Source organism: Meriones unguiculatus, chromosome 14 (assembly GCF_030254825.1).
Source record: "Meriones unguiculatus strain TT.TT164.6M chromosome 14, Bangor_MerUng_6.1, whole genome shotgun sequence".
Lineage (NCBI taxonomy): Eukaryota > Metazoa > Chordata > Mammalia > Rodentia > Muridae > Meriones > Meriones unguiculatus.
Genome location: NC_083361.1, coordinates 63,550,556 through 63,576,839, shown reverse-complemented (window position 1 = coordinate 63,576,839; position 26,284 = coordinate 63,550,556). Strand labels below are relative to the sequence as shown.

General features: G+C 43.5%; 1 protein-coding gene across 14 annotated transcripts in view; it reads left to right on the top strand.

The window, feature by feature from the left end:
* Sv2b (synaptic vesicle glycoprotein 2B) overlaps window positions 1-26,016 on the top strand; it is a 169,298-nt gene extending 143,282 nt beyond the window's left edge. For all 14 annotated transcript variants that reach the window (XM_060367367.1, XM_060367365.1, XM_060367359.1 and 11 more), the window contains 6 exons: window positions 188-276; window positions 5,946-6,110; window positions 12,919-13,052; window positions 16,891-17,091; window positions 21,059-21,218; window positions 23,107-26,016. In XM_060367367.1, the coding sequence (XP_060223350.1) occupies window positions 188-276; window positions 5,946-6,110; window positions 12,919-13,052; window positions 16,891-17,091; window positions 21,059-21,218; window positions 23,107-23,290 (933 nt within the window). In that variant the 3' untranslated portion in view covers window positions 23,291-26,016. The remainder of the gene's footprint in view (window positions 1-187; window positions 277-5,945; window positions 6,111-12,918; window positions 13,053-16,890; window positions 17,092-21,058; window positions 21,219-23,106) is intronic.
* Window positions 26,017-26,284: the final 268 nt, after the last annotated feature.

Below are 26,284 nucleotides of genomic sequence, written 5' to 3'. Positions count from 1 at the left end.
CCAGGGGGAATAATACTACAGGACTGTTGGTGTCCCAGGCTGGTTGGGTCTTCTTCCTCAGAGAGGGGACAGGACATGCACCTCTGATGTCCTAGGCAATCTATCGGGAAATCTGAGAAATGTGTTCTTTGCGTCACCCAGTCACCTGTCTCTTCCTTTAACTGTTCTTCTCTGGTGTGGGTCTTAGGTATGGGATAACGCCTTGTACTGTGTGATGGGGCCCTACAGAATGAATACCCTGATTCTGGCTGTGGTCTGGTTCACCATGGCTTTAAGGTAAGTTCTAGCTCACATCAGTCCCTCAGCAGCCTAGTTTATGGATTGAGGATTATAATTTGGTCTAATGCACAGTTTGCCTCAGAGTGGACGCTTTGGACCACAAGTAATGAACAACACAGTCTAGTGGTTTCTGTGAACAGAAACCTCTTACCCCAAAGGGAATCCTTAGAGCAGTCTGGAGGAGGAGGCCCCACCTCAGGCAAGTCTTTCAGTGATTGCCAAGTGCCTGCAGGCTTCCTGTGGACAAAACAACCATCCAAAGAAAGAATATGCTAGCTCTTCTGAGCTCTCTCCTTCACCTACCTTGAGGGGTAGCTGACAAATAGAAAGTGGGTTTGCTTGAGGTGTACAGTGTAATTTTTCAGTATGGGTAAGGTTTGTGCAATAATCAAGCTAATGGTGAACAAAGTGCATCACAGCATTTTTCTTCTCCTCCCCCTCCTCCCTCAATACCAAAGATTCCTCTTCCCCTTGGCAGAGTTCACGTATGTACTGATTGTTGGTGGTGAACTGGTCACTACTGTTAGCTCTAACTGTTAATTACCAATCTTCTTCTTTTTAAACCGATGGCCATTTTCTCGGAGCGCCCTGAGCCAACATTTCCCTTTGTTCCAGTGGCCAGATGCAGTCTCCTTTCTTGTTATTGCCTTAGGAAGGGAGACTGGCCTGTGATTTTTTGACTCACTTGGATTTACCCTCAAGCTGAAGACGCCTGTACTTTCCTGAAGGCTGATACCTGAATAGAATAAACTTTCAGCTCTTATCATACTGTGTCCAACAATAAAGAAACAGAGCAAAACGATGACTCCAGAGCTGGGTCTGGCCTTAAACTGCAGGCTGGTACCCCAGGCATTCCTTAGCTTGAGTCAGTGTCACCTTGCTTCCTAGTTTTGGGGGGGCATGAACAACATTCAGAGGCAGTTCAGCTGTGTGTGAAACATTTAGAACACAGGTGATCAATTAGCAAGATTTCGAACTTAAATCTGTGAAACTGTTTTGTTCTACAGCCCAGGTGTAGGCAACTTCACAAGTCAGCTCAAGACTCCTCAAGATCAAGTTCTCAGCACAAAAGAGATTTAATTGCCCCAGAGGTACAAAGAGCAGGGATAAGGAACAAAGACTGGAGATAGAAGAAGAGGAACAAGCGGAAGGGAACAAAGGAGCGCAGAGAAAAGGGGCAAGGGAGAGGGGAAAGGGTTATTTGTCTAGGTGGGGTGGGCAGGACAAAGGACTGTCTCTGAATAGAGAGGAGGCAGACATGGCCCAGAGGCAAATGGCAATTTATAAAGGTAAAGGGGAAACCTCATGTTAGGATAAGGTGTTTCCTCTTAACTGGACATTATTAGGTGAGCCAAAGGGGGCCTTTGATTCAATACTTGACTTCAGTACTTTGATAGCTGGACCTTGGTAGTCAGCCTCAGGAGGAGGAGTTGTCCAAATAAGGCAATAGACCTAAGGGGATAGCTTTAGGAATGTAATCTAATGGTTTTTAGCAAGGGAATACAGAGAAGGATAAGAGCTGCCGGAGCCATGTTTGCCAGGCCAGACTGGCTAGAGTCCCTTCACCCTCAAACAACCTGTTCACCCCTGAAAAGCAAGAGGACTCCAGTGATCCCTTTGTGGGGTAAATATGGGCAAATCTAATATTATCCAGTACCTGGATGGAAAGGATGGAAATCAGTCTTTCCTACCCAAACAGGTTGATTATAGAGGAAGCTTGACCCTGCTACTTTCAAATTGTTCAGTCCCAATATCACAAAAGCCAAATGCAGTGGGCCTCAGTATATAATTAATCCAGTGGGTTTTTTTTTCTTTTTCTTCTTTTATTTTTTTTTTTACAAATGTAAGCAAATATATACAGCTGCACATAGATGTTTCCAAATGTCTATGTATATATGTATATGTAGATGCTCCTTAAGTTGTATGTGCATGTACAACTTAAGTTGTTCCCTGAGGTCTATGTACATATGTAGATGCTTTCCAAGATCTATGTATATATGTACTATTTCCCAAGGTCTATTTATATTTGCAGATGTTTCTTTCTGTTTTTCTTAGGTAAAGGAAAAGTTTTGCATTTGCTTGCTATATTCAATTATACATTCTGAATATCTATTCACACTAATCAACTAAGGTTTTCGTTTGCTTTCTTCCTTCCCTTCCTCCCTCCCTGCCTCCTTTTTTTTCCTTCCTTCCTTCCTTCCTTCCTTCCTTCCTTCCTTCCTTCCTTCCTTCCTTCCTTCCTTCCTTCCTTCCCCTTCCTTGTTTTAAGGTAGGGTTCATGTAGACCAGGTTGTCTGCAAATTCATACACAGCTAGGCTTTCCTCGAATCTGTGATCCTCCTGCCTCCACCCGCTAAGGGCTGGGATGGTGGGCGTGTGCTACACACATTGCCCTTCCTTCTCTGAAGGGGAACAATGTGTCTGAGTAGTACCCCATCACTGATCACTAGCCAAGGCCTCCTTACTAGACATCTGGGAGTTTCTAGAGTTTGTTACTGTAAACAGCTCCACAATGTCCAGCCCGTGTGCAAGACACTTTGCACAGGACTGCTTTGTCAGTGACCTAGATTCCTGGATGTGGGATTCAAGGGTCAAGAGAGATAAAGCATCAGAAATATTTCTAGGCACCAGCAAGTTCTCCTCCGTATGCGCTTTTCTTGATATCAATAGAACAGAGCAAAGCTTTTCTGTCAGTCTGATAATATCGGTTGCTATGAGTTGGCATCTTTGGGTTTGGGGTATAAACTATATTATTCAAAGGGAGACATATTTTTTTAATTTTGCATTTCTACATTTGTGTCCTGTATCTATGTGGTATGTGTATGTATGTATATTCAGGTGTATTGTTTGTTTGTGTGTGTGTTCATGCATGCATGCTCCTGTGTAAGACAGACATTCAAAGCTGGATATCGTTCAAGATTGTTTCCACTTTATTTACTGAGATAGGGTGTCCCGGAACCTGGACCATGCTGATTTGTCTAGTCTAGCTAGCCAGCTTGCCCCAGGGATTCCCTGCCTTCACCTCTCCAGGTGGGCCATCTTGTCTACCTGGCCTTTCTCATCATCTGGCTCATCCACTCCTCATCTTGTATGATGAGTTCTTTATCAGCTGAACTCTGCTCAGTCCCCTTTCCCGTTTTCTTTCTCCCATCTAACCAGGTTGTCTAAGAGCTACTAAGTCAGTCACTGGTGAAGAACATGTTGTTTTGCCCCTCACACGAATATCCTTAGCATGTCCCTTTTTTACTGCAGTTCTGGCTTTTGAGTTAAGTTATGCTTTCTATAGGTCAGGGAAGAGTCGACCAGTCCCTAATCTATTGGTAATTATTTTGCTTAATAACAAATGAGCTTTTTTATTTTAATTTTTATTAATTACACTTTATTCACTTTGTATCCCCCCTGTGGTTCACTCCCTCCTCCCATTCCAATCCCTCCCTTCCTCCACCCTCTGCATGCATGCCCCTCCCCAAGTCCACTGATAGGGGACATCTTCCTCTCCTTCCTTCTGATCCTAGTCTATCAGATCTCATCAGGAGTGGCTGCATCGTCATCTTCTGTGGCCTGGTAAGGCTGCTCCCCCCTCAAGGGGAGGTGATCAAAGAGCAGGCCAATCAGTTCATGTCAGAGACAGTCCCTCTTCCCATTACTATGGAACCCACTTGGACACTGAACTGCCATGGGCTACATCTGTATAGGGGTTCTAGGTTATCTCCATGCATGGTACTTGGTTGGAGTATGAGTCTCTGGAAAGAGCCCTGTGTTCAAATTTTCTGGTTCTGTTGCTCTCCTTGTGGAGCCCCTATGCTCTCCAGATCTTACTATTTCCCACTTCTTTCATAAGATTCCCTGCACTCTGCCCAACAGTTGGCCATAGTCTCAGCATTTGCGTTGATAGTCTGCAGGGCAAAGCCTTTCAGAGGCCCTCTGTGGCAGGTTCCTAACTTGTTTCCTGTTTTCTTCTTCTGATGTCCTTCCTCTTTGCCTTTTGGGATGGGGATTGAACATTTTAGCCAGAGTCTTCCCTCTTGATTAGTTTCTTTAGGTGTACAGATTTTAGTAGGTTTATCCTATATTATATGTCTCGTATCCACTTATGAGTGAGTATATAGCCTATGTGTCTTTCTGCTTCTGGGATAGCTCACTCAGGATGATCCTTTCCAGGTCCTGCCATTTACCTGCAAATTTCATGATTTCCTTATTTTTCATTGCTGAGTAATACTCCATTGTGTAGATATACCACAATTTCTGCATCCATTCTTCAGTTGAGGGGCATCTGGGCTGTTTCCAGCTTTGGCTATTACAAATAAAGCTGCTACAAACATGGTTGCAAATGTCCTTATTGTGAACTTGAGCATCTTTTGGATATATGCTTAGGAGTGGTATAGCTGGATCTTGAGGAAGCGCTATTCCTAGTTGTCTGAGAAAGAGCTAGATTGATTTCCAGAATGGTTGTACAAGTTTACATTCCCACTAACAGTGGATGAGGGTTCCCCTTTCTCCACAACTTCTCCAGCATGTATTGTCACTTAAGGTTTTGATCTTGGTCATTCTGATGGGTGTAAGGTGAAATCTCAGGGTCTTTTTGATTTGCATTTCCCTGATGGCTAATGAGGTTGAGCATTTCTTTAAGTGTTTCTCTGGCATTCGATATTCCTCTACAGAGAATTCTCTGTTTAGCTCTGTTCCCCATATTTAAGTGGATTGCTTGGTTTGCTGCTTTTCAGCTTCTTTAGTTCTTTATATATACTGGATATTAGCCCTCTGTCAGATAGAGGGTTGGTGAAGATTCTTTCCCAATCTGTAGACATTTGTTTTGTTTTGATGACAGTGTCTTTTGCTTTACAGAAGCTTTTCGGTTTCGTGAGGTCTCATTTATTGATTGTTGCTCTTAGAGCTTGTGCTGTTGGTATTTTGTTCAGGAAGTTGTCTCCTGTGCCAATGAGTTCTATGGTCTTCCTCACTTTTTCTTCTAACTGATTTCATGTGTCTGGTTTTATGTTGAAATCTTTGATCCACTTGGACTTTAGTTTTGTGCAGGGTGATAAGTATGGATCTATTTTCATTTTTCTACATGTAGACATCCAGTTGGACCAGCACCATTTGTTGAAGATGCTATCTTTTTTCCATTGTATGGTTTAGACATCTTTGTCAAAGATCAGGTGTCCATAAGTGTGTGGGTTTATTTCTGGGTCTTCTGTTCTGTTCCATTGCTCCACCATTCTGTTTCTATGCCAGTACCTTGCAGTTTTTATAACTGTTGCTCTAAAGTACAGCTTGAGATCAGGGATGGAGATACCTCCTGAAGACCTTTTACTGTAGAGAATTGTTTTAGCTATTCTGGGTTTCTTGTTGTTCCATATGAAGGTGAGAATTTTTCTTTCAAGGTCTGTAAAGAATTGTGTTGGTAATTTGATGGGAATTGCATTGAATCTGTAGACTGCTTTTTAATCAAATGCATTTCAGAATACTATTTTCTTCTGTCTCTTGGATGTGTTAAGTTACTGAATTTTGTATTCAATTTTCTAACAATGAACCTATTTACTACATTAAGTATGATCTACCACAAGTCATGAATGCACACTCCACTGCTGACAGAATGAGCCTGGAAGCTTAGCTTCTTTTCTTTTTCTTTTTGTTTTTTTTTTTTTTTTCCTTTTCTCTTGCAGTTACTATGGCCTTACGGTATGGTTTCCTGACATGATCCGGTATTTCCAAGATGTAGAATACAAGTCCAAAATGAAAGTGTTCTTTGGTGAGCATGTGCATGGTGCCACGATCAACTTCACGATGGAAAACCAGATCCACCAACATGGGAAGCTTGTGAATGATAAGTAAGTGTTTGACCATGGGCCTGGGTGTCACTCAGGCCTGAGTGACAGTCACTGGGGCCTCCCTTAGAAGAGATCATTGGGAAGATAAGAGTTCAGTGCACTAAGAATGAGCTCCAGGATCCTTACAACCCATCCTGGCTGCTAGAGACACTAGAGACCCTTAATGGCTGAATCTGCATTGCACTGCCAGGAGATGACATGACATTTGGTGGAGGGTGGCCAATCCGAACATCTTTCCTGAGAACTTGCTCCTTTGATGGAAGGGAACAGAAAGCCACTTTCTATCATGATGCCACATTATTTACTAGGCTGACCATGTCCTCCTTTGAGCTTGAACTGTGCATAGCAAGCTCCCAGAGTGTTGCTGACAATTGTGTGAGTGACCATGGGCTATTCAATTACACCGGGAAATAAAGGATCCCAGGCTTTTAGTGCTGAGGTCCTTGAAACAGTCTGTGGCCTGGATATTGAGCTTTTCCTTTGATTCTGGAAGCTTCTCTGTGCAAAGCTATTATGGAACTACTTTTGCTCTTCTTCATATAATACTACCTCAGAAGATGGACCACTGTGTTCTGTGGTCAGGGCTGGTCTTGTCCTCAGGGGAGAAATCAGTGGAGTATTAGAAAGGTTCTTCCCACATTGTTGTGAGGGTGCATCTAAAGATGCACCATTTGACTCGTCTCTACTTCTTGGACAAATGCAATGGCTAGTTTAGCCTGCTCTCTAAGGTTGCCCTCTGGAGGTGAAATAGCAGATAGAGGCAGGACATTAGATAAGCTTGCTGCAGGACATGCTGTTCTTCAAGATGTGCTTGGACCCCTTGAAGTTTGCCTTCTGGAACTGTACCTAGCAAGGTCACTGAGTTAAGTGGTGTGCAAATGACTATCGAATTATGTGGCATTGCTGGAGATACCATGGTCTAGACAAGTCTCTGCCAATGCCATAAATTCCCTATTCAGAACCTTAATACAATTGGCACTGTCCCTTGGGGTACATAAAATTTCCTCTGAAGCATCTTGAGTTCAGAGTGTATTTGTCTTCATGGACTGATTTGAAAATACACCACGCTTCCTTCACTTCTTGTGTTCGGCTGCCATCTGGTGGTCAACCTGTAACAGTGCGTTTTCTTTCAAAGCCCCCCCCCCCCCCCCCCCCCGCGCTGTTCTTCCTCAGCGTCTAACCTTTGTGCCAGTATTTCATCGCGCACACGATAGTGCTTTGGAATTTAGATGAAAGTCATTTATTTTATTGACTAAATCACGTGGAGAAAATGACTTTCATAGGAAGAGTCTTGGACTTTCTCCACCGAAAGCTACCCCTTATCCTGCTGAGAAACCTATCCCCATTGGCACTGGTTAGTTTTGGCCCCACCCTAAGGGATTATCTACTGCGGCCTGGTGCATCTTATGGGACACAGTGTCCCTGAGTCCCAACATGCAGTTTGTCTCAGAGTTTTTGAGTTCTTCAAGGTGCGAGAAAGGCAAAGGATTAAATTCATATTGTATGCTCTTAGACAAAAGGACGGGTCAGATTGCCCTTATTAGTAACTAAGAGGAAGAGCAGGCTCCCACATGAGTACATGTTAACTAAGAAGCTAGCTAATTAACGTGCCTGCTGCTGGGAGGGAGTGATTTGTGATTGTCGGGACTGGCTTGTGAGAGGGTCAGGCTTGGGGAATCATACCGGGGAGAGTGTCTGTGAAAGTCCAGGACCCTGGAAGTAAAGTCCTGACCCCCCCAACCCTCACCCCGTCTTTCCTCACAGCGGAAGGGAAGTCAAGGCTGTACTCTGAACACTCAGGGCTGGACCTGAAGCGGTAATGCTCCACCATTCACGTAGCTGACTTGCCAGCAAGGGGGGTAGAAAGGCTTTCTTATTAAAGTCATATAAAGTCAACAGGGATTTCATTAAAGGTCAGTGGTGAATAGCTTAGCGTGAAAACGAGGCGTGTGAGATTTACCTCTAAGTGAGGCACAGAGCATGGCAGGAAGCAGGGAGAGAAGAGGAGGAGGGCAAAATATGCAATGAGCGGAGGCAGGTTTCATCCATGGCGCGAAAGGTCACCATGCTGTCAGGGTCCCTTTCAGAAGCACATAAGTAAGACGTGGTTTTTAACACCCAGTGCGGCTAATTTCAAAGGCCAACGGTAGGTGCTGAGCGGGGGCACATGCTGGAATCTACTGGCCTGTCCAGCCTCACAGCCCACACTTGAAGGTTACAGTTCAGGTACGAAACCTGTCAGATTATGTGGCAGAATTTCTCAGAACGATTTCTTGCGTTATATGGGTCCTGTGCAGTTCTTGAGAATCTTCCTGGGTACTTTGAAGTGTTGGTTGGGCACTCAGGTACATAGGAATCCTATTGATTTTGGAGGCTTACTTTGTACCTAGTTGAGCCCCTAACACTTTTCCTTACTATTGGTTCTGCATTCTTTCACAAGTTGTGTGGTAAGAGCCTTTACCTGCTGAGCCATCTCACTAGCTCCTGCTACTGTTTTATCTATCTGATGTGATTGAAAAAAAAATCTTCCTCCTTTCAAGATTTTCCTTCTCCTCACAGACAGGGTCTCACTGTGTAGCCCTGGCTGTTCTAGAACTCATGGTGACAGAGACCAGGGAAGCCTTGACCTCACAGAAGTCTGCCTGCCTCTTGCTTCCCAGTGCTGGTATTAAAGGCATGTGTCCCACACCTGGCTTTGTATTTGTTGCTTTTATTGTTTGTGCATAGGATGCTTCTTTCTTCAATTTTTCCCCTTCTTCTGGTACTTCCTCTGTGAACTTCTCATGCTCCTTTCAAAATTTACTGTTTTGTTTTCTGTTGTTTTAGGAAAATTATTCACCATTATCTCCACAAATATTTTTTTCTGCCAAATTCTCTCCCTTTTCCCATCTTGAATTATGAGCTGTACCTATATTAGACTGCCCTGTATTTCCTCACAGGATTTAGATGTTAGGATTTTTTTTTCTCCTTTATTTTTCTCTTTGTGTTTCCATTTTGGCAGTTTCTCTTGAGTTATGCCTAATTTCAGCGATCCCTTCTTTTTGTTGTGACAAGCATCCTGATGAGTCTATCCAATGCATTCTTTTTAAAAATAATATTTTATTCATTCTTTAACAATTTCCTACATGTATATACTGAATCTTGATCATATCCAACCATAACTTTCCTCATACTTCCTCCTGGGCTCCCCCAATACTCCCCCTTTCATTTTCATCTCCTCCTTCTTCTTCCCGTCTTCCTCTCTTTTGTTTTATAACCCACTAGGTCGAATTAGTACTGCATGCATGCCCACGGGTGTGAGACGTGGAGAACCCACTACTAGGGGACATACATACAGAACACATTCTGACCACTCTTACCTCCACCCTGCCTTACCTCTCTCTCAACCCTACTTCACACAGTTGTGTCTTTTTGCATTGCTTATGACCCCTCCCTGGGTTTAACCAGGGCTGCCTGTATGACCACAGATCTGGTACTATCCCCTAGAACCTGATGGGCTCAGCAAAGTTGCCATGATAATTTTGTCCTGGACTCTGCATTACTAGTAGTCTCTCTCCCCTTAAAGGAACAGAAGATACTGAAACTTTTTCTAGCCCACTCTTCACCCCCATCTCTTTACTTAGAGACAGGACCTCATCATGTAGCTCAGGTTGTTCCTGAACCCATAATTCCCTGGTCCAGTCTCCCAAGAGTACCACTGTACCTTATTATTATTTTTTTATGACATTGCTTTCAGCCTCCGAACCTTCTGAATGAGGAATCTTGGAATGACTCAGTGTATAAGTTTGATATTGGAAGAGATGATTTATGTAAAGCCTCATAAAATGTGTGTTGGTCCTTTCTCCTTTTATCTTTTTCCTTATAACTCTGGCTTTTTATAACCCACTTGGAGACACATTTTAAGGTCTGCCTGCGTCAGGCTCATTTTTAATTTATGGCTCACCCTTGGAAGGATATTAAAATACCTCTGAAGGCCGTGTCACCAGCCCGTTATTATATTAAAGAGAAGGATATCTTAAGAACAGCAAAGGCTGGGAGTGGAATAGCAGTCCCACGTTAACACATATGGCGTGCGATATTTGAAACCACAGGCATCTTCCTGTAATAAAAATGTTCAATTCATTTTTTTGTTTTTCTCTTCCCTTCCCTTCTCCTACTCTCCTCCCTATTTCCCTCTGTGACAGGGTCTCAAGTAGGCCAGGCTGGCCACAAATTCCTACCTGAGGGTGACTGGAACTCCCAATTTTCCTGCTCCTGCCTCCTCAATGCTGGGATGCTGGGATCATAGGCAGGTGTCACCATGCTCTTTTTTCCTCTGACAGGATCTTACTCTGTATGTACGGCTGGCCTCTAACTCATAGCCATTCTCCTATCTCAGCTTCCTAAGTGCTGAGTGGACGGGTGTTATCTTCCATGTTCCGGTTAGTTTTCTGTGGAAACCGGAAAGTTAATGACAAATTCTGTAAGCTTGAGTTTAAGTGTTCATTCAAGTTCGTGCCTACGAAAAGGGATTCGGAGTTGTTGGGAGCAAAGCGGGAAGGTCCTCCTCTCACTTATAGATCTCCAGAGACACCGGGAATGTAAGCAGGATTGTCTTGCCCATGGGAAAGATGTAAAACCTCTGTCCAGAAAGCCGGGAGCTGAAAGTGATTAAGAGCCTGGTGATCGGCATTATCTGTGGGCCAGGCCATATTAAGCTCCGACAACGAGGACCGAAGGTGGCTAGTAATACAAGTGACCTTTAGAGCTAGAAATCTGTCAAGCATTCCCAACCAGGACCAGAGGTTGTTAATAGCCAAAATGAACCTCTGCCATCTGTGTGACTGAGACCAGGCCAGAGTTAGACTAGCATAGGTAACCTATCTCTGGAACCTATCATTTTGGAAGAAATGACACATACCCTGCCAAGTTTTGATGCAATTATATTTCCTTGTGCACATGCGATTGTATTATACCAGAAATTTTTTTTCCAGATTATATTGTTTAAATGAGGTCTCACTATACACATCCCAGGCTAGCCTTGAACTCTTGATTGTCCTGCCAAGGACTTCTAGTGCTGGGATTGCTGGTGTTCATCGTCATGTCCAGCAATGGAAACTGAACATTTAACAATAGTTTTATTCTGATGGTGTGGTCAGGGGCTATCACTGTGGCAATCACTGGCCCAAGCCTTCTTTGGGGAGGGAGGTCCCTTTGCAGACATTAGTGATGAGTATCTCTAGGTTAGGCTCTGAACAGTGCACAGTGGAACACTGGCCAAAATGGTCAGAAAGTGCATCTTCTCAGGGTACTGATAAGAAACAATGACCCTCAGCACCCCGTGTTGCTCTGCCCCTGTGATTCCACTATCTGGCAGTGGTTTACTTGGCTGAAAGTATCACTTCTTCCCATCACTTAGATGGAAGGGCAGGGCACATGGTTTTTCTCTCTACTCACAGGACCTGGCACCTATGACTACTAGGACCATGCTCAGAAAGGGTTGGCTAAAGAGTGACTGGGAAAATGTATGAAGAAATGAGTGGCTTGTATTTATTCACTAGTGAGGACTTATTCAAAGGCTCCCGGCCTAAACACCTGACAAAGCTTCAGAGGACAAGATTAATGTGCATAGAAGAGACTTTCTTTCCATCTAAGTTGACAAGAGAGTTGGAGTTGAGCAAAGTGGCCTCCCCAATGTGGCTGCATCTCATGACTATTCAGATGCCTTACTCACTTATTATTGACAGGATGTTTTTAAGTGAAACCACGCCCCCCATATCCTTGGTCTAAAGTGAAAATTAAGTTGATCCAATTTCTATCCTTATTATACTAATTCAAGGCTCCACAACTGCTTTCATTTTGTGGGATAATTCTGAAGGTGTATTTGAAAACATGTGTATCATATTTTGTCAACTCTATACTATATCTTGACTTAAGGACATTTTTTTTTCCTTAATATATTACCCCTTCTTTCCTCCCTCCATCACTTTTTTTTCTTCCTGGACAGAGGCTTGCTTGTAGCCCAGGCTGTCTGGTAACTCACTAGGTAGCTCAGGTTAGTTTAAGTTCAAGGCAATCCTCCTGCTTCAGCGTCTCCAAGTGTTGAGATTTACAAGACAAATATTAAATATTGTTCCATGTTAATACATACAGATCTGCCTTATTTACTGTAATGGCCGTATAGTATTACACAGATACTGTATGGTATCTGTGCCACTTTTTTAGTTCTCATGTATGCACATACACACGCCTGTAGGTGAATGCATGTAGCAAGTCATTGCTATGATAAGCGATGTTGCTATGAAGACCATCATGCATCTCCTTGAATACATAAACAAATAAATATAAGATGATTTCGAGGTCAAGGAAAATGTATAATTTAAATTTTGCGAGATTGTTTTCCAAAGAAACTACACTGATTACACTCTGCTACCAGTATTCAGGACGGTGCCCATCTGCTAACATGACGGAGGAGCCCGGGCATCTGCCCAGGTTCAAGACTCACGGGAAAGTGAGATGTTGGTTACATCTCCGTTTCATGCTTTTCACGTTTCTGTCACTCTGATGGATCTGAACTTGGCAGCTATGCCTCTGGTGCAGACTCCTCCAAGCACGCCTGGACCAGATGCTCTATACCATGGTCCCAGAGCACATTGTCAGCAATAGAAAAGGAGCTGTAAAATGGGAAAGTAGTCTGGCTTGAAGTAATGTTCTGCCACCTTTGCTGTGCAGTTCTTGTTTCTGTCCTTCTGTGTTTTCCCTTTTGGTCACAAGCATGCTTCTTTCCCTGGGTTGCTTCACTCAAGGATACTTACTGTCTTCCTCACAGGTTCATAAAGATGTACTTTAAACATGTCCTCTTTGAGAACACATTCTTTGACAAATGCTATTTTGAAGATGTGACATCCACAGATACTTATTTCAGGAACTGCACCATCGAGTCAACCACCTTCTACAACACAGGTAAGGAGATGGCCACGGAGGAATACACAAAGGTGGCCTGAAGCCTAGGAGCCAAGGCCCATAGTCAGAGCTGAAGCAAGAGGGAAGGGCTTCATAGCCAGCAGTGGTAGTGGGAGAGAAACGGCTTCTCCCCGCAAAGAGGGCATACATCAGATGTCATCCTGGCATTTGCTCAGTCTATACCATGGCTTAGTTTTTTTAAATCAATTGAAGCAGAAATCTTTGCCAATTGTCTTCATCTGAATGAGAATGATGCTATAAAAAAAGTATAGTATGGCATTCATAAAACCAGCATTCTGGGAAGGCTGCATTTTCAACCTGGGATTCATTCCTAGAGATGACACATAACTTAAAACTTTCGCGATTAAATACTGATAATATCTGTGCAGGGGTCTTTGGTTATCTCTATGCATAGTCCATGGTTGGAGTATCAGTCTTAGGAAAGAACCCTGTGTGCAGATTTTTTGGTTCTGTTGCTCTCCTTGTGGAATTCCTTTCCTATCCAGATCTTACTGTTTCCCACTTCTTTCCTAAGATTCCCTGCACTCTGCCCAAAGGTTGCCCATAAGTCTCAGCATCTGCATTGATAGTCTGCAGGGCAGAGCCTTTCAGAGGTCCTCTGTGTCAGGCTCTTGACTTGTTCCCTCTTTTCTCCTTCTTCTGATGTCCATCCTCTTTGCCTTTCTGGATAGGAATTGAACATTTTAGCAAGAGTCCTCCCTCTTCATTAGTTTCTTTAGGTGTACAAATTTTAGTAGGTTTATTCTATATTATATGTCTATATGAGTGAGTATATACCATGTGCATCTTTCTGCTTCTGGGATAGCTCACTCAGGATGATCTTTTCCAGATCCCACCATTTACCTGCAAATTTCATGATTTCCTTGTTTTTTATTGCTGAGTAATATTCCATGCATGGAGATAACCTAAGACCCCTGCACAGATGTAGCCCATGGCAGTTCAGTATCCAAGTGGGTTCCACTGTAATAGGAACAGTGACTGTCTCTGACATGAACTGATTGGCCTGCTAATTAATTACCTCCCGCTGAGGGGGAAGCAGCATTACCAGGCCACAGAAGAAGACTCTGCAGCCACTCCTGATGAGACCTAATTGACTAGGATCAGAAGGAAGGAAAAGAAGACCTCCCCTCTCAGTGGACTTAGGGAGGGACATGCATGCAGAGGGCAGAGGAAGGGAGGGATTGGGATGGGAGGAGGGAGGGAACCACAAGGGGGATACAAAGTGAATAAAGTGTAATTAATAAAGAATAAAAAAGAGAAAAAATACTGATAATAAATCAAAAGGGAATGTTACCTCTGTTCAGATTTGATGCATAAGTCAAGGCACCAAGAACGTTTTAGAATCACATTGTTTCAGATTTTCATGTTTAAAAAATAAATCACCAAATTCCGACACTCCATCACTCTTGCTACTTCCACTGTGATCACCATGGCTTAATGACCTCTGAGTGCCGCTGGGACACAGGGACGCTCATTGAGTATTACGGGAGTCCTCCCTATCAGGGTCTCGGTGGAGAAATGTCTTCTGATTATCCCTACTTTATCAGCTGAGGAGACAGGCTTAATCAACTGCTCAAGGCCACAGCTAGCAAGGAGATGGAGCTTGAACCGGTTTCTCAATTACTTGGCTCAAAAAGCTCTTTGTACCGATCATGCTTCATGTCCGTATTTATGCTTCCTTCTTGCCTTCGATGTCAACAGATAGTTCACACACCATCTTTCTCCTTGTGCTCTCAGCGGTAGAGGGTTTACTGTCTGGTCTCTAAAGTTCCCCAGTCTCTAATCACCTGTTCTTGGAATGCCTTCCTGAATTTCTTCCTAGCTTTACATTAAAAAACTAATAATAATGAATTTCTGGTGTGCCTCTAATCCCAGCACTTGGGGGAGGCAGAGGCAGGCTGATCTCTGTGAGTTTGAGACCAGCCTGGTCTACAAAGCAAGCCCAGGATGTCCAGGGCTACACAGGGAAACCCTGTTGCAAAAACAAAACAAAGAAACAAACAAAAAAGTGAATTTCAGAAGTTCCATTTGTTATTAAACACTTGCCATACATTTTCATTCTTTTAAGTTCAAATAATGCCTCTCATTTGCATAATCAACACAGGTTTTTGTTTTGTTTTATTTTTTTTTTGCTAATACTTGTAGCTGGGAAATGTCATTACTGGGAGGAGCAAAGGCCATAGTCAGGTGTATGCCTCCAACAGTTTGTACCTGTGCACATATGGAAGCAGGGGTTGATACTGAATGTCTTTTTCCATCACTTCACCTTACTTTTTGAGACAGGGTCTCTCACTGACCTTGGAGCTCACTGATTCAGCTAGACTTCCTGGTCGGCAGTCTAGAATCCTAAAGATTCTTCTTTGGCGGCTTCCCTAAATCTAGGATTATAGGAACATCCTACTATACTTGGTGTTTTTACACTGGGGCTACGGATCCGAACTCAGATCCTTATTTGCGTGGCAGACACATTATCTTCTGAGCTATCTTGTCTCCTAACGTCTTTGGTTTTGTAGGTGGGTGCTCAGGTAGATAGATCTCATGGTAGGGTCAGCCATCCCAACCCAGATTTCTCTGTTTAGCATTCTATCTACTAGAAGAGTTGGTCTTTGATGGTATCAGAAGACATGTGAATTGTTTTTACAGCAAATGCTTTTCTTTTGAGAAAGTTTAGGGTTTCAGATAAGCTACTGCCTGGGCTCTGCAGTAGACAGCTCAGGGTGGTCCTAATTCCTATGCGTCTGTGTGTGAGTGCCAAAAATCAGCCTTCGGTGTTCTTCAGTTGCTCTCCATCTTGTGTTTTGAGGCAGGATCACTCACCAGAAGCTGAAACTCATCAATTAAGCTAGACTGGTTGGCCAACAAGCTTCAGCAATCCATTCCTTTCCACCTTTCCAGAACTGGCCTTAGAAATGTGTGCCATCATGTTCAGTTTTTATATGGGTTCTGGGAATCGAACTCAGGTCTTCATCCTTTTGCAGTAGCCAGTCCCGAACCCCCATTCTTAAATTCTGCTCTCTAAGATGGATCACTTCAGAGGAGTGTCCCAGTCACTGCGTGGTCCCTGTGTCACATGATGGCAACAGACAGGACTCCTAAAGGCTGGGAAGGTGGTTCTGGATAATGTGATTACCACACAGGTGTGAGGACTGGAGTTCAGATCCTCAGAACCCAGGTAAAGACAGAGCTGGTGTGGCAGATGCCTGCAATCCCAGCACTAGAGGGGCAGAGACAAGCTGGCTAGCTAGACTAGCTGGAATGAGTGAGCTCCAGTTTCAGTGAAGAGCCTTACCTCAATAAATAAAGTGGAGAGATGACTGAGAAAGATATCCAACAACTTCAGGTCTGAATATGCATGTGCACTGGTCTGGAGAGATGGCTCAGAGGTTAAGAGCACTGGCTGCTCTTCCAAAGGTCCTGAGTTCCATTCCCAGCAACCACATGATGTTTCATAACCATCTATGATGAGATTTGGTGCCCTCTTCTGGTGTGCAGGCACACATGTAGGCAGAACACTGGATAAACAATAAATAAATAAATCTTTTAAAAATGCATGTGCACATGCAAATATGCCCACACCTATGAACACACATACACACATGCACATACCAAAGACCCATACACATGTAGAAAGGCCTCCAACTGGTGCTAGTTTCATTTCACTTTATTATAGGAACTTGAGAAGGTTAGTACAGTTTTGGCCAGACATCACTGTGACTTTGAGGTCACAGCTTGTGCATTAAGAAGGCGTCTGAGTATTTGCCATTCTTTCCCCAGCTCCGATCCCCTCACATGAACCAAGGCTTCTTTCTCTCCTCAGACCTCTACAAAAACAAGTTCATTGGCTGTCGGTTCATCAACTCCACCTTTCTGGAGCAGAAGGAGGGCTGCCACATGGACTTTGAGGAGGACAATGACTTTCTGATTTACCTTGTCAGCTTCCTCGGCAGCCTGTCTGTCTTGCCTGGGAACATAATTTCTGCCCTGCTCATGGACAGAATCGGAAGACTCAAAATGATTGGTAAGTTGCTCAGGAAGGAACATTCGTGTCTCCTGGCCATGACGGCTTGCTCTTTTCTCTTAAAGAAATGTTGCACGGGTCATCCAAAGGCTGGATCTGCTTCTGTAAAACCAAGCAGGCACATTCACAGAGTCCTAGGGTTTCACAGAAAGGCTTTGAGGGTGCCGGGGAAAGGGGTTCTTCATCACTTCCAGGGTGTTCTGTTAGCACTCCTGTAACAATGATGAAAATATACTCAATGTTCTTTAATGATAGTTTGATGATTTAAGATAAATTATATATATATTTTTATTTAGCAGCAACTTTCTGTTGTTTAATGGTGGAAGTGAGACGGGATAAGAGTTGTAACCAGGGGTGAGGCTATGACCAAATTCTATTATGGGCGTATGAAATTGTAAAATAAATAGATGAATAAGAAGAGAATATAAACTATTTTAAATTGCATAAAAGTAGTCTAGGCTTTGTTTGACAGACTCGCATTGAAATTCTTGCACATATGACCATTTGATTTTGAATATATGTTTTTCTCTGGGTTTTGGTTTCCTAATAATATGAGGAATAATAGCTGGGAGGATTTTGTGAGAGCTAAACATAAGATGGCCCAAGTATCTTATAATACGCAGTGTGTTGTGGGCTCTCAGAGCGGCAGCTGTATTCACGTCTGCCTTACTTCCTCCCACCAGGACATGCACTGTGGGATACTGAAACACAACGTTGTGAAGGGTCAATGGGAAGCGTGCACACTGAGGGCCAGGGAGAGTGTGTGCTAAATGCCAGCCAAGGCCAGTGCTCGGAAAGTAGGAGGCACATTAATAAAGAAGCCATTAAGGATCTGCCCTCAGGATGTTGTTGATTGGGAAAATTAATGCTAAACTGTCAGGTGCCAGAACACAAAGGGAAACAAAATCAATCACAATGTCATTTTGTTGGAGAAGAGAAATAGATCAAGCCTTCATGAGAAGAAACCTTTCTTGCCATTTGGATTGTACTGGACATTATTATTATTATAAATATGAGATGAATATTCAGAATGGTGAACACAAGATGTGTCTGTGATTTTTGGCTTTTTTCATCTCATCGGAAAGATGGGAAGTCATTCCCTGGGTATCCCAGACTGAGCCATTTCTGTTAGGGAAAGTATCCTTGTGAGCTCAGAAGTTATTGAGGAGCACACACACATACACAGAGAGGGAGGTGGAAGAGAAGTAGGGAGGGAGAGAGAGAAAGAGAGAGAGAGAGAGAGAGAGAGAGAGAGAAAGAGAGAGAGAGAGAGAATATGAATCACTATTCAGACCGTGACGGCACCCCTCATCTTTAAGGAAAGGCCTGGAACCACGGACCAGCTACAGCAGTATCAGTTCATAACAAGCATAGATGCTCTGTAAAGCTTCCCTTCCACCAACCACATCACGATGAGCTGTTTTAAAGCAGCATTTCTGCTCTGACCCTCAGAGCAGCCTGGCTGCTGCAGCTTTTTCCTGATCACTCCTAAGGGCTCTTGTCTGATAGAAGTCATTTCTTGTTAAGGACAGAATAGAAAGTTTCTTAATGAGGCTGTTACTCACTCGTTTATTCTTTTAATAAGCATTTATTTATACAGTCCTTACCCTGCACCAGACTGTGGAGGAAGCAATGGGAATATAACAATAATTGAGACCATCAACATACTCATGTTGAAAGAGCAAATGATAGATTGAGAAAGACAGACAGGAACTAGAGATCTCATTTAATGAACACTGGGATGCTTATTATCCAAGAGGCTGTGTTCCAAGCATTTCATAAACATTAATGCATTTGAATCCTCCCCATAACCCCACCGGGTACATACTATTGTTATTAACATTTTACAGATGGGAAAGTGAGACACTACAGGCAGGGTAAATAACCTCTTCAGAGTCCCAATGATAGAAAAGTGGCCAGGCTTAAACTTGAACTCAGACCTCTTAATCTGAAGAGGAATCAGGATTAGGCACATGAAAGCGCAATGGGATCATTAACACAGAGTCAAGGAAGCTTTACTTGACCATCTCTTGATTTGACAATGGTGTTTTATTCAACAGAATATACCAACTAAGCCTCACATTGGTCTTGCTGAGGAGAGCATGTGTTTAGAGGGAATTATTCTCAGGACTCCTGTGGCCCATTGTTGCCAGCCTCCTTCTCCCATGCTTGTCTCTTGGCTGTGAGAGAGAAAACCTAGAGTGCCTGCCTGCAGCCCTGCCCCTTCCCAGAGGGGACAATGTCCTGGTGGATGGCTAGCATTCCCTAGCTCCTTCACCAGGCTTGCACTCCCCACTGTTTTTAGAGCCCTGAGTCCTGTTGTGATTCCTGGGTGACATCCTGTCAGGAAGGTGTTTCCTGTCAGAGCCAGAAAAGCATTTGGATCCCTGGCAAGTGGGGTGCCCGGTTCTTATTGCTCTGATGCTGGTCCCTCACTGACTAATTGGGACACCCTCTTTTTCTTTCTTTCTTTCTTTCTTTCTTTCTTTCTTTCTTTCTTTCTTTCTGCCCCACCTCCACCTGATTCCATACCTTTTCAGGCCTACACCATGGTCTGTCTCAACCAGACTAACCCAAGGCTTCCCAAGTTCTCCTGGGTAGACTTCCTGGGTTTGGGACAGGGTTTGTGACAGCCCTTTTAAAAATGGGGTCTCTTATCACCATCTCAGTCAGTGAGATTCCTAGTCAGAGAGTTCACCTCGGGTGGCCTAGTGCAAAGACATTGCTGATGGACAGCTTTCTTTGTGTGGCCAGGGGTAGGGGGGGCAGTTGAGGGAGGCAAGTCTCTCAGATACTGGCAAAAATGGGAGGCAGCTTCCATTCCACAACGGCAGGAACCAGGGAGAGAAAATAGCACTCACAGAGCCCAGTGGGGCCTGAAGTGATAACCCGGAGAGAGTAGTGGTCCTGGAGGGACTTAGCCATTGCCAAAAACGGAGCTTCTAAAATGGGATGGGAGTCACTGAGCAGTCCCACTCCTGTCTCTTCCCATAATGGTGACAATGGTTCCTGTAGGTCAACTTTTCGTACAGTTGCAGTGGGGCCCATGAGGGCAGAGAGATCTCTGGGGTGGAGATGGAATGTACTAGTCCTATTTCTGTTGCTGGCAAGTGGGGTGCCCAGTCCTCATAACACCCTAGACTTGGCGCTTAGAAGAAAGCAGTATTTATTTTGATAACTGACTTCAGAGATTTTGGTCCATGGTTCTTTGACTCCATTGCTTTAGGGTTTGTGTCAAGCAGAGCATCATGGCAGAAAAAACATGATAGTGCAAAGCTGCGCACCTGGGAGAGAGAGCTTACATTTATTAAAATCTCTTCAGAAAGACTCTATTAAGCTATGAATCCATAAATAATTCATTCATTCATGAGGCCAGAGCCTCACAAGAAGCTTAACCTCTGAATGGTAGCTTGTTGGTATCTGAATGGTATCTGGTTGGTATCTTGTGGACAACCCTTTGTTCAACAAATGTGCTTTTGGGGGGTCATTTAAAATTCACACCAGAACAGGTCATAAGCAAAGAAGCAGAACAGCCCTTCTCGAATTTTCTCTTTGTAGCCCACCTACCGATATGCTCACATTGGAGTGTAAGCTGGATGAGCTCAGATTCCTGATTCTTTTTTTACATTTCTTCAAAAAAGGTTAAATTTTAATACCTTAAAACTTGAGCTGTATATGAAAGCAGTAAATTTTAATCTTAAATTTTGAGTTGTATATAAATGTATCTCCTCTCTTTCCATGTATCTATGTCAATATTTACTTTTCCGTTGCATATACTTGTATTTAAATCTGTATGAGTTTATTCTTTTCATTTGTGCTCTTCCCAAGTGGAACATGTACCTAATAACTCAATAACCTGCTATGTCAGCTGAGCCTTTAAGAGTAGGAGACGAGCAAATTCTGTAGGGAACAGACGCCAGGACACATTCTTCATGTTTCTTTCAAGACTTTTGTCTTGTCTCCACAGGTGGCTCCATGCTCATCTCCGCTGTCTGCTGCTTCTTCCTGTTTTTTGGCAACAGCGAGTCTGCGATGATTGGGTGGCAGTGCCTGTTCTGTGGGACCAGCATTGCAGCCTGGAATGCCCTGGATGTAATCACAGTGGAGCTATATCCCACCAACCAGAGGTCAGTCCTTCCCTGGATTTCCCTCTAGGACTTACTTAAGTTTCTTTGCCCAGAAGCCTACCTCCCACTGAATCTTGCGACTGGTCCTGGTCTTCTTGGAGACCATGTTTCAGACACCTCTGGGCAACTGACTTCCTCTCCAAGATGGTGACAGAGGGTAGGCTAGAGTTTAATAGGATTGAGTGACAAGAAACAAAGGACAAGAGTAAACTGTCTCAGAAGAGAGGTCAGAGTGAACACTGAGTAAAGCCTTGTGTCATGCAACCCTCATGGCAGCTGAGGCCAGGCTGGCCAATGGGGACTAAGGAGAAAAGGTAAAGATTGGGAGCAACATGGGATGGGGCTGGACAAGAAGGAAGAGAAGGTGGATGGAGGTGAGGCAGAATGTCCAGGAATGCCAAGGTCTACTCTGTTTAAAAGCTGAGGGTCCAGACCGTTCGCCATTAGGAGTTTCTCTTCATCAAGGGGATCTCGAGCTGTAGGTACAGAAGAAAAATGCTCATAAGGAATGGGCACGGTGTGGAAGACGGGTAAATGAAATTCTGGAAAGTATTTTAACGATATTTCCAAAGTCAGCGACTGCCTCTGGGCTTTGAATGGCGATGGGATGTGATCTCATATCATATTTGAAGCCTCTTTTCAGAGTCAAAGAATGTTAAGTTTTATAAAATGGTAAAGGACAGGACAATGGTTATTGTTGAATGGGGTGTGGTTTTACAAGTAGGAGATTGAGGAGAGTGAAATAAAGAGACACTTAGAAACAATAGGAGATCAAGAAAAATAACCACCTTAGAACATGTACGGGTTTAGCTTTATAAAAAATGCTAAAAACAGCACTAGGGAGGCAGAGGCAGGCTACTTCTTGCTACTTCATAGCTGTAATTTTGCCACTGTTATGAATCGTAATGTAAATATCTGTGTTTTCCCATGGTCTCAGGCCCTCCCTGTGAAAGGGTCATTTAATTCCTCTAAGTTGAGAAATGCTGCTGTATACAGCCAGGGTCGGGACAGTTGTGTGGTTCATGATGGTTATCACTTAACTGTGATCTAGGGATAATCACTGGGACTTGGTTCTGCCGTGGATGACAGAAAGACCAAACAAGCGTGGAGATTAGGTATTGCCTCTCCCTTGCCTGCACTCCACCACAGATAATCTCTTTTGCAGGAAGTAAAACAAAAGGGAGAAAAAATAAAAGAAGAGAGAGCAAAAGCCCACTCATATCCTCTTTCAGAAAAGTTTCTCAGTTGCCACCGCTTGCACTTATGTCTCATTGGCCTAAACACAGCCAGCGGCATGGGACTCTGGGAAATGTAGTCTTACACTTGGGGCTCTACTGCGCAGGGCCAGCTCCCGTCTTTGCAACAAGAGAGTGTTGTGAAGGGGTGCACTCATACTTTATTTTGCATGCAGCTTCATTTTTCAAAATATATTTTTCTGTAAACAAGTACTACTTGTAACTATTTTAATAAGAGATTTGCTTAGGAAGATTAAAAAAAAGAAGCCTGAAGGCAATACTCCTAAATGTTAATAGTGGCCATTTAGTCTACATATTCCTGCGTCTTTATATTAGTCAGTATTTCCAAGTTGGCAAAAATGGAAGCATTTTTTCCTCAAGACAGGACTTCTCTCTGCATAGCCTTGGTTTTCCTGGACTCGCTTTGTAGACCAGGCTGGCCTCCAACTTACAGAGATCCACCTGCCTCTGCCTCCCCAACCCCTGGGGTTATCGGCGTTCGCCACCGCGCCTGACTGAAAACATTGTTTTTATATTTAGGTAAAAAAATTCCCTCCCACACCTCCTCCTCTCACAACAAAGTAAGAACCTAGTGCCGCTCATGTATGGAGGCCCAGAATTTCAGAATCCTTTCCTGTCCTCTTCTTTTGCAGGGCCACAGCCTTTGGCATCCTCAATGGGTTATGCAAATTTGGCGCCATTCTGGGAAATACTATCTTTGCTTCTTTTGTTGGGATAACCAAAGTTGTCCCCATCCTTCTGGCTGCTGCTTCTCTGGTTGGGGGTGGCCTGATTGCCCTTCGACTGCCAGAGACCCGAGAGCAGGTCCTGATGTGAACAGCCCACAGGGGAAAGAAAGACGGAAAGATCTTCTCCAGGACACTCCAGCACAGCCTCGCCTCCTGCCTCTCACTGTCCACAGGACACACCATGGACAGCGCAGGAGGAGAAATGGACTTTGTGATTCCTAGTGTAGGACCCACTTCAGTTGTCAATACATTTGTAACTCAGGTGATGGACTAGGGGTGCCCTGAGCCACCCTTAGGATCCCAGAGCTGAGTGCTTAGCTTCAGGCCTCTCCATCAAAGGCAGGGGGAGGACCCTCCAGCAAGAGTGAGCAGTCAGTATCTGTTTCTCTAAATGAGGGGCAAGGAATTATTTGCGTTTCAGACTGAAGTTGAGGACAAGAAACACTTAAGCTCCTCCACCACGTAGCTCCTGGGAGCCCAGTGACCTAGCCGATTGCCTCAGTTGGGAGTTTGGGTCATCATATGAATACTGGGCTCGAAGAGCAGAATATATATTTGCATTTGAAAGTATCACCTATCGTATTTTCCATTTGAAAATTGGCACAGTTGTATTGAAGGTACTCTGATACAGGAAAACCAAATATTCAAGCAAAATCTATATAGGTTGACCTTTCTTCCCCTGCATCCTCAACTTTGCAAGATAAAGAGATGATACATTTAGAATGGCACTTACTATGGTTTTGCTCTAGTCAGAGAAACTTGAGCATGGGTATTCTGTAAACTAAGTTTGTATATAACAATTTTGAGGTTTTATTTCCACAAATGGTAGCTGCTGATATTGCCAGAGTTTTAGCCATACTTGGGGAGGACTCGCCATTCAAACTTGGTGCAATTGCTTGATGTGTAAGCACAATTTCAATTCAGCCATCTTGCTTGCTGCCAGGAGAATGTTCTTAGCAAGCCACATGCAGTTTCCTTCACCAGGAAACTTTTCTTCAACTTGGCAGGACAGTTACTTTTCTCTGCTGTGCTGATTGGGTGTGAAGCTCAAATCCATAGGCCGTTTGATGTTGTTTACCCAAAGAAACAGGAAAAAAGTTTATTATTTTTATTTTTTATTTTTTAGTGGCTGCTGGCACTCTTTTCTTAGAAAATAAAACAATGCAGATAATTGATTAAGGGTGGGAAAATATAACCACCTTTCTTCAATGTGCAAATTCTTCCTGTTTGATTTCAAAGGAAAACACAACACATACTTATTATGTTCAGTTTCTATGAGAAACTTATGTTCTGTTTCCTGGCTCAGGGCTTTTGAAACAGGCCATTAGCACACAAGTTAGGAAATGGTGGCGTGAAATATATCCATTTCCTCAGTGCTCTAAGGAAACTCTTCCTGAGATCCAGGTTGGAATGTGGGTGTGCAAGCAAAAGGGGAGAGGAAGTTAGGACAAACTGCTCCAGCAGGTGTCAGCTATCACCGGAAGTCTTGACTCCATGCTGAGGAGCAACTTGTGTTCATCTTTACTCTCTAGCAGTGGTAGAGACAGGGAGCTAGGGGTTCCAGTCATCTGAGCTGTGCGTGCCTGGGCTGGGGGAACATCATCCATAAGAACTAGTCTGCTCACTTTTATCTGCAGCACACACAAGAGCGATAAAATGTTAAACATCGCTTATTAGAAATCTCCCCAAATCTAAACCAGACTAACGGCTATGTTGAATGTTTTCTCTGTTTTGTGGAATTGCTTGGCTCTCGTGCCAGTTGAAGCCATCTTTTTGTAATCCTCTGGAGTATAAGTCAGCAAGGGGGAAGAGTGAATTTTTTGAGACCTTCCCATCTTTAAATCTGGCTAACGTGTTGACCCTGCTTCTCTGGCCTCCTCCTCTTTAATTATACCACCATCACTTTCTATACAGGGAAGGACGATGCAGCAGCTCTGAAGTGACACCCGATTCCCCCAAATATAAATATATATAAATATACAGAATGTATTCATGCTTCTTTCAGTGTTTATAGGTGTTAACTAACAATACTCCACTGATAATGAGAAACTTTCTGTAATATAGCTGTAATTTCCTTTCCTATTTTCTTGTGACATGTAATGCATTGGCTAGGATCATGAGAGAATTGTGTAAATCTGTGGTTATGTATCCCTCATAACAGTATTTTCTAGTGGGATAATTTGCCTCAGTGAGCAGCTACCACTCACGAAATGTACAAGACAGTTAGAATTCACATTTTTTAGCCAGATGGATCTTGTAAAATTAAGTCTGATTAATTTTTGAGTGTAGGGGTGCCTGCAGTCATTTGTAGGTGAACTGTACTTGGTTTCTAAGCTCTGGCTTCTATATTACATTTACGGATCCTTAAACCAACTACCTAACCAACCAAGGGCAATTTCGAGTCTATCCATCACCTGGACTATGTGAAGGATGCAGCCATGGTCTGCAGCCTCCCTCATGAAGGATTATCTGGCCACGGTGCCTGGCTATTTCATAACTGCTGTCACTCCTGGTGGGATAAACGTGGCTTTAAAAATAGTCTCTGTGGCAGGTCACTGGGGCATAATGTACAACATCTTAGCCATACATTTCTTTTCACTTCTTGTTTTGGCCCCGAGAGACAAATGAGAATGGCCTCTCTAGAGGGCTAAAGAAAAGAGGCATACCCTCACTGAGCAAGACTGTTCACAGTTCATGGTGTGTTTTATGGTGGCCCATATGGGAGCCGTTACTTCCAACAGGCTCAACTACATTGTGTTTTCTCCTGATGCTGGTTTTTGATCTTTTGTTTTATTAAAACGAATTAGTGAAAGAGGTGTCCTGTTTCTGAAATTTGTAGCACATGAGCCTGAGATCATGTAACAATTAACTCCATTCTCTGGGTTCCCTGGCTATTGGCTAGCGACAAAACAAAACAAAACAAAACAAAACAAAACAAAACAAAACAAAACAAAACACCATAAGTGAATCTCTAAGAACCAAGGTTAGAGATAATTTTAGAGCCCTCATGTCTCTTCTGCATTCCTAAGGTGACTGAAGCCTTCTAACTTTCTTAGCTTTTCGTACGCGGACTTTGATGCAG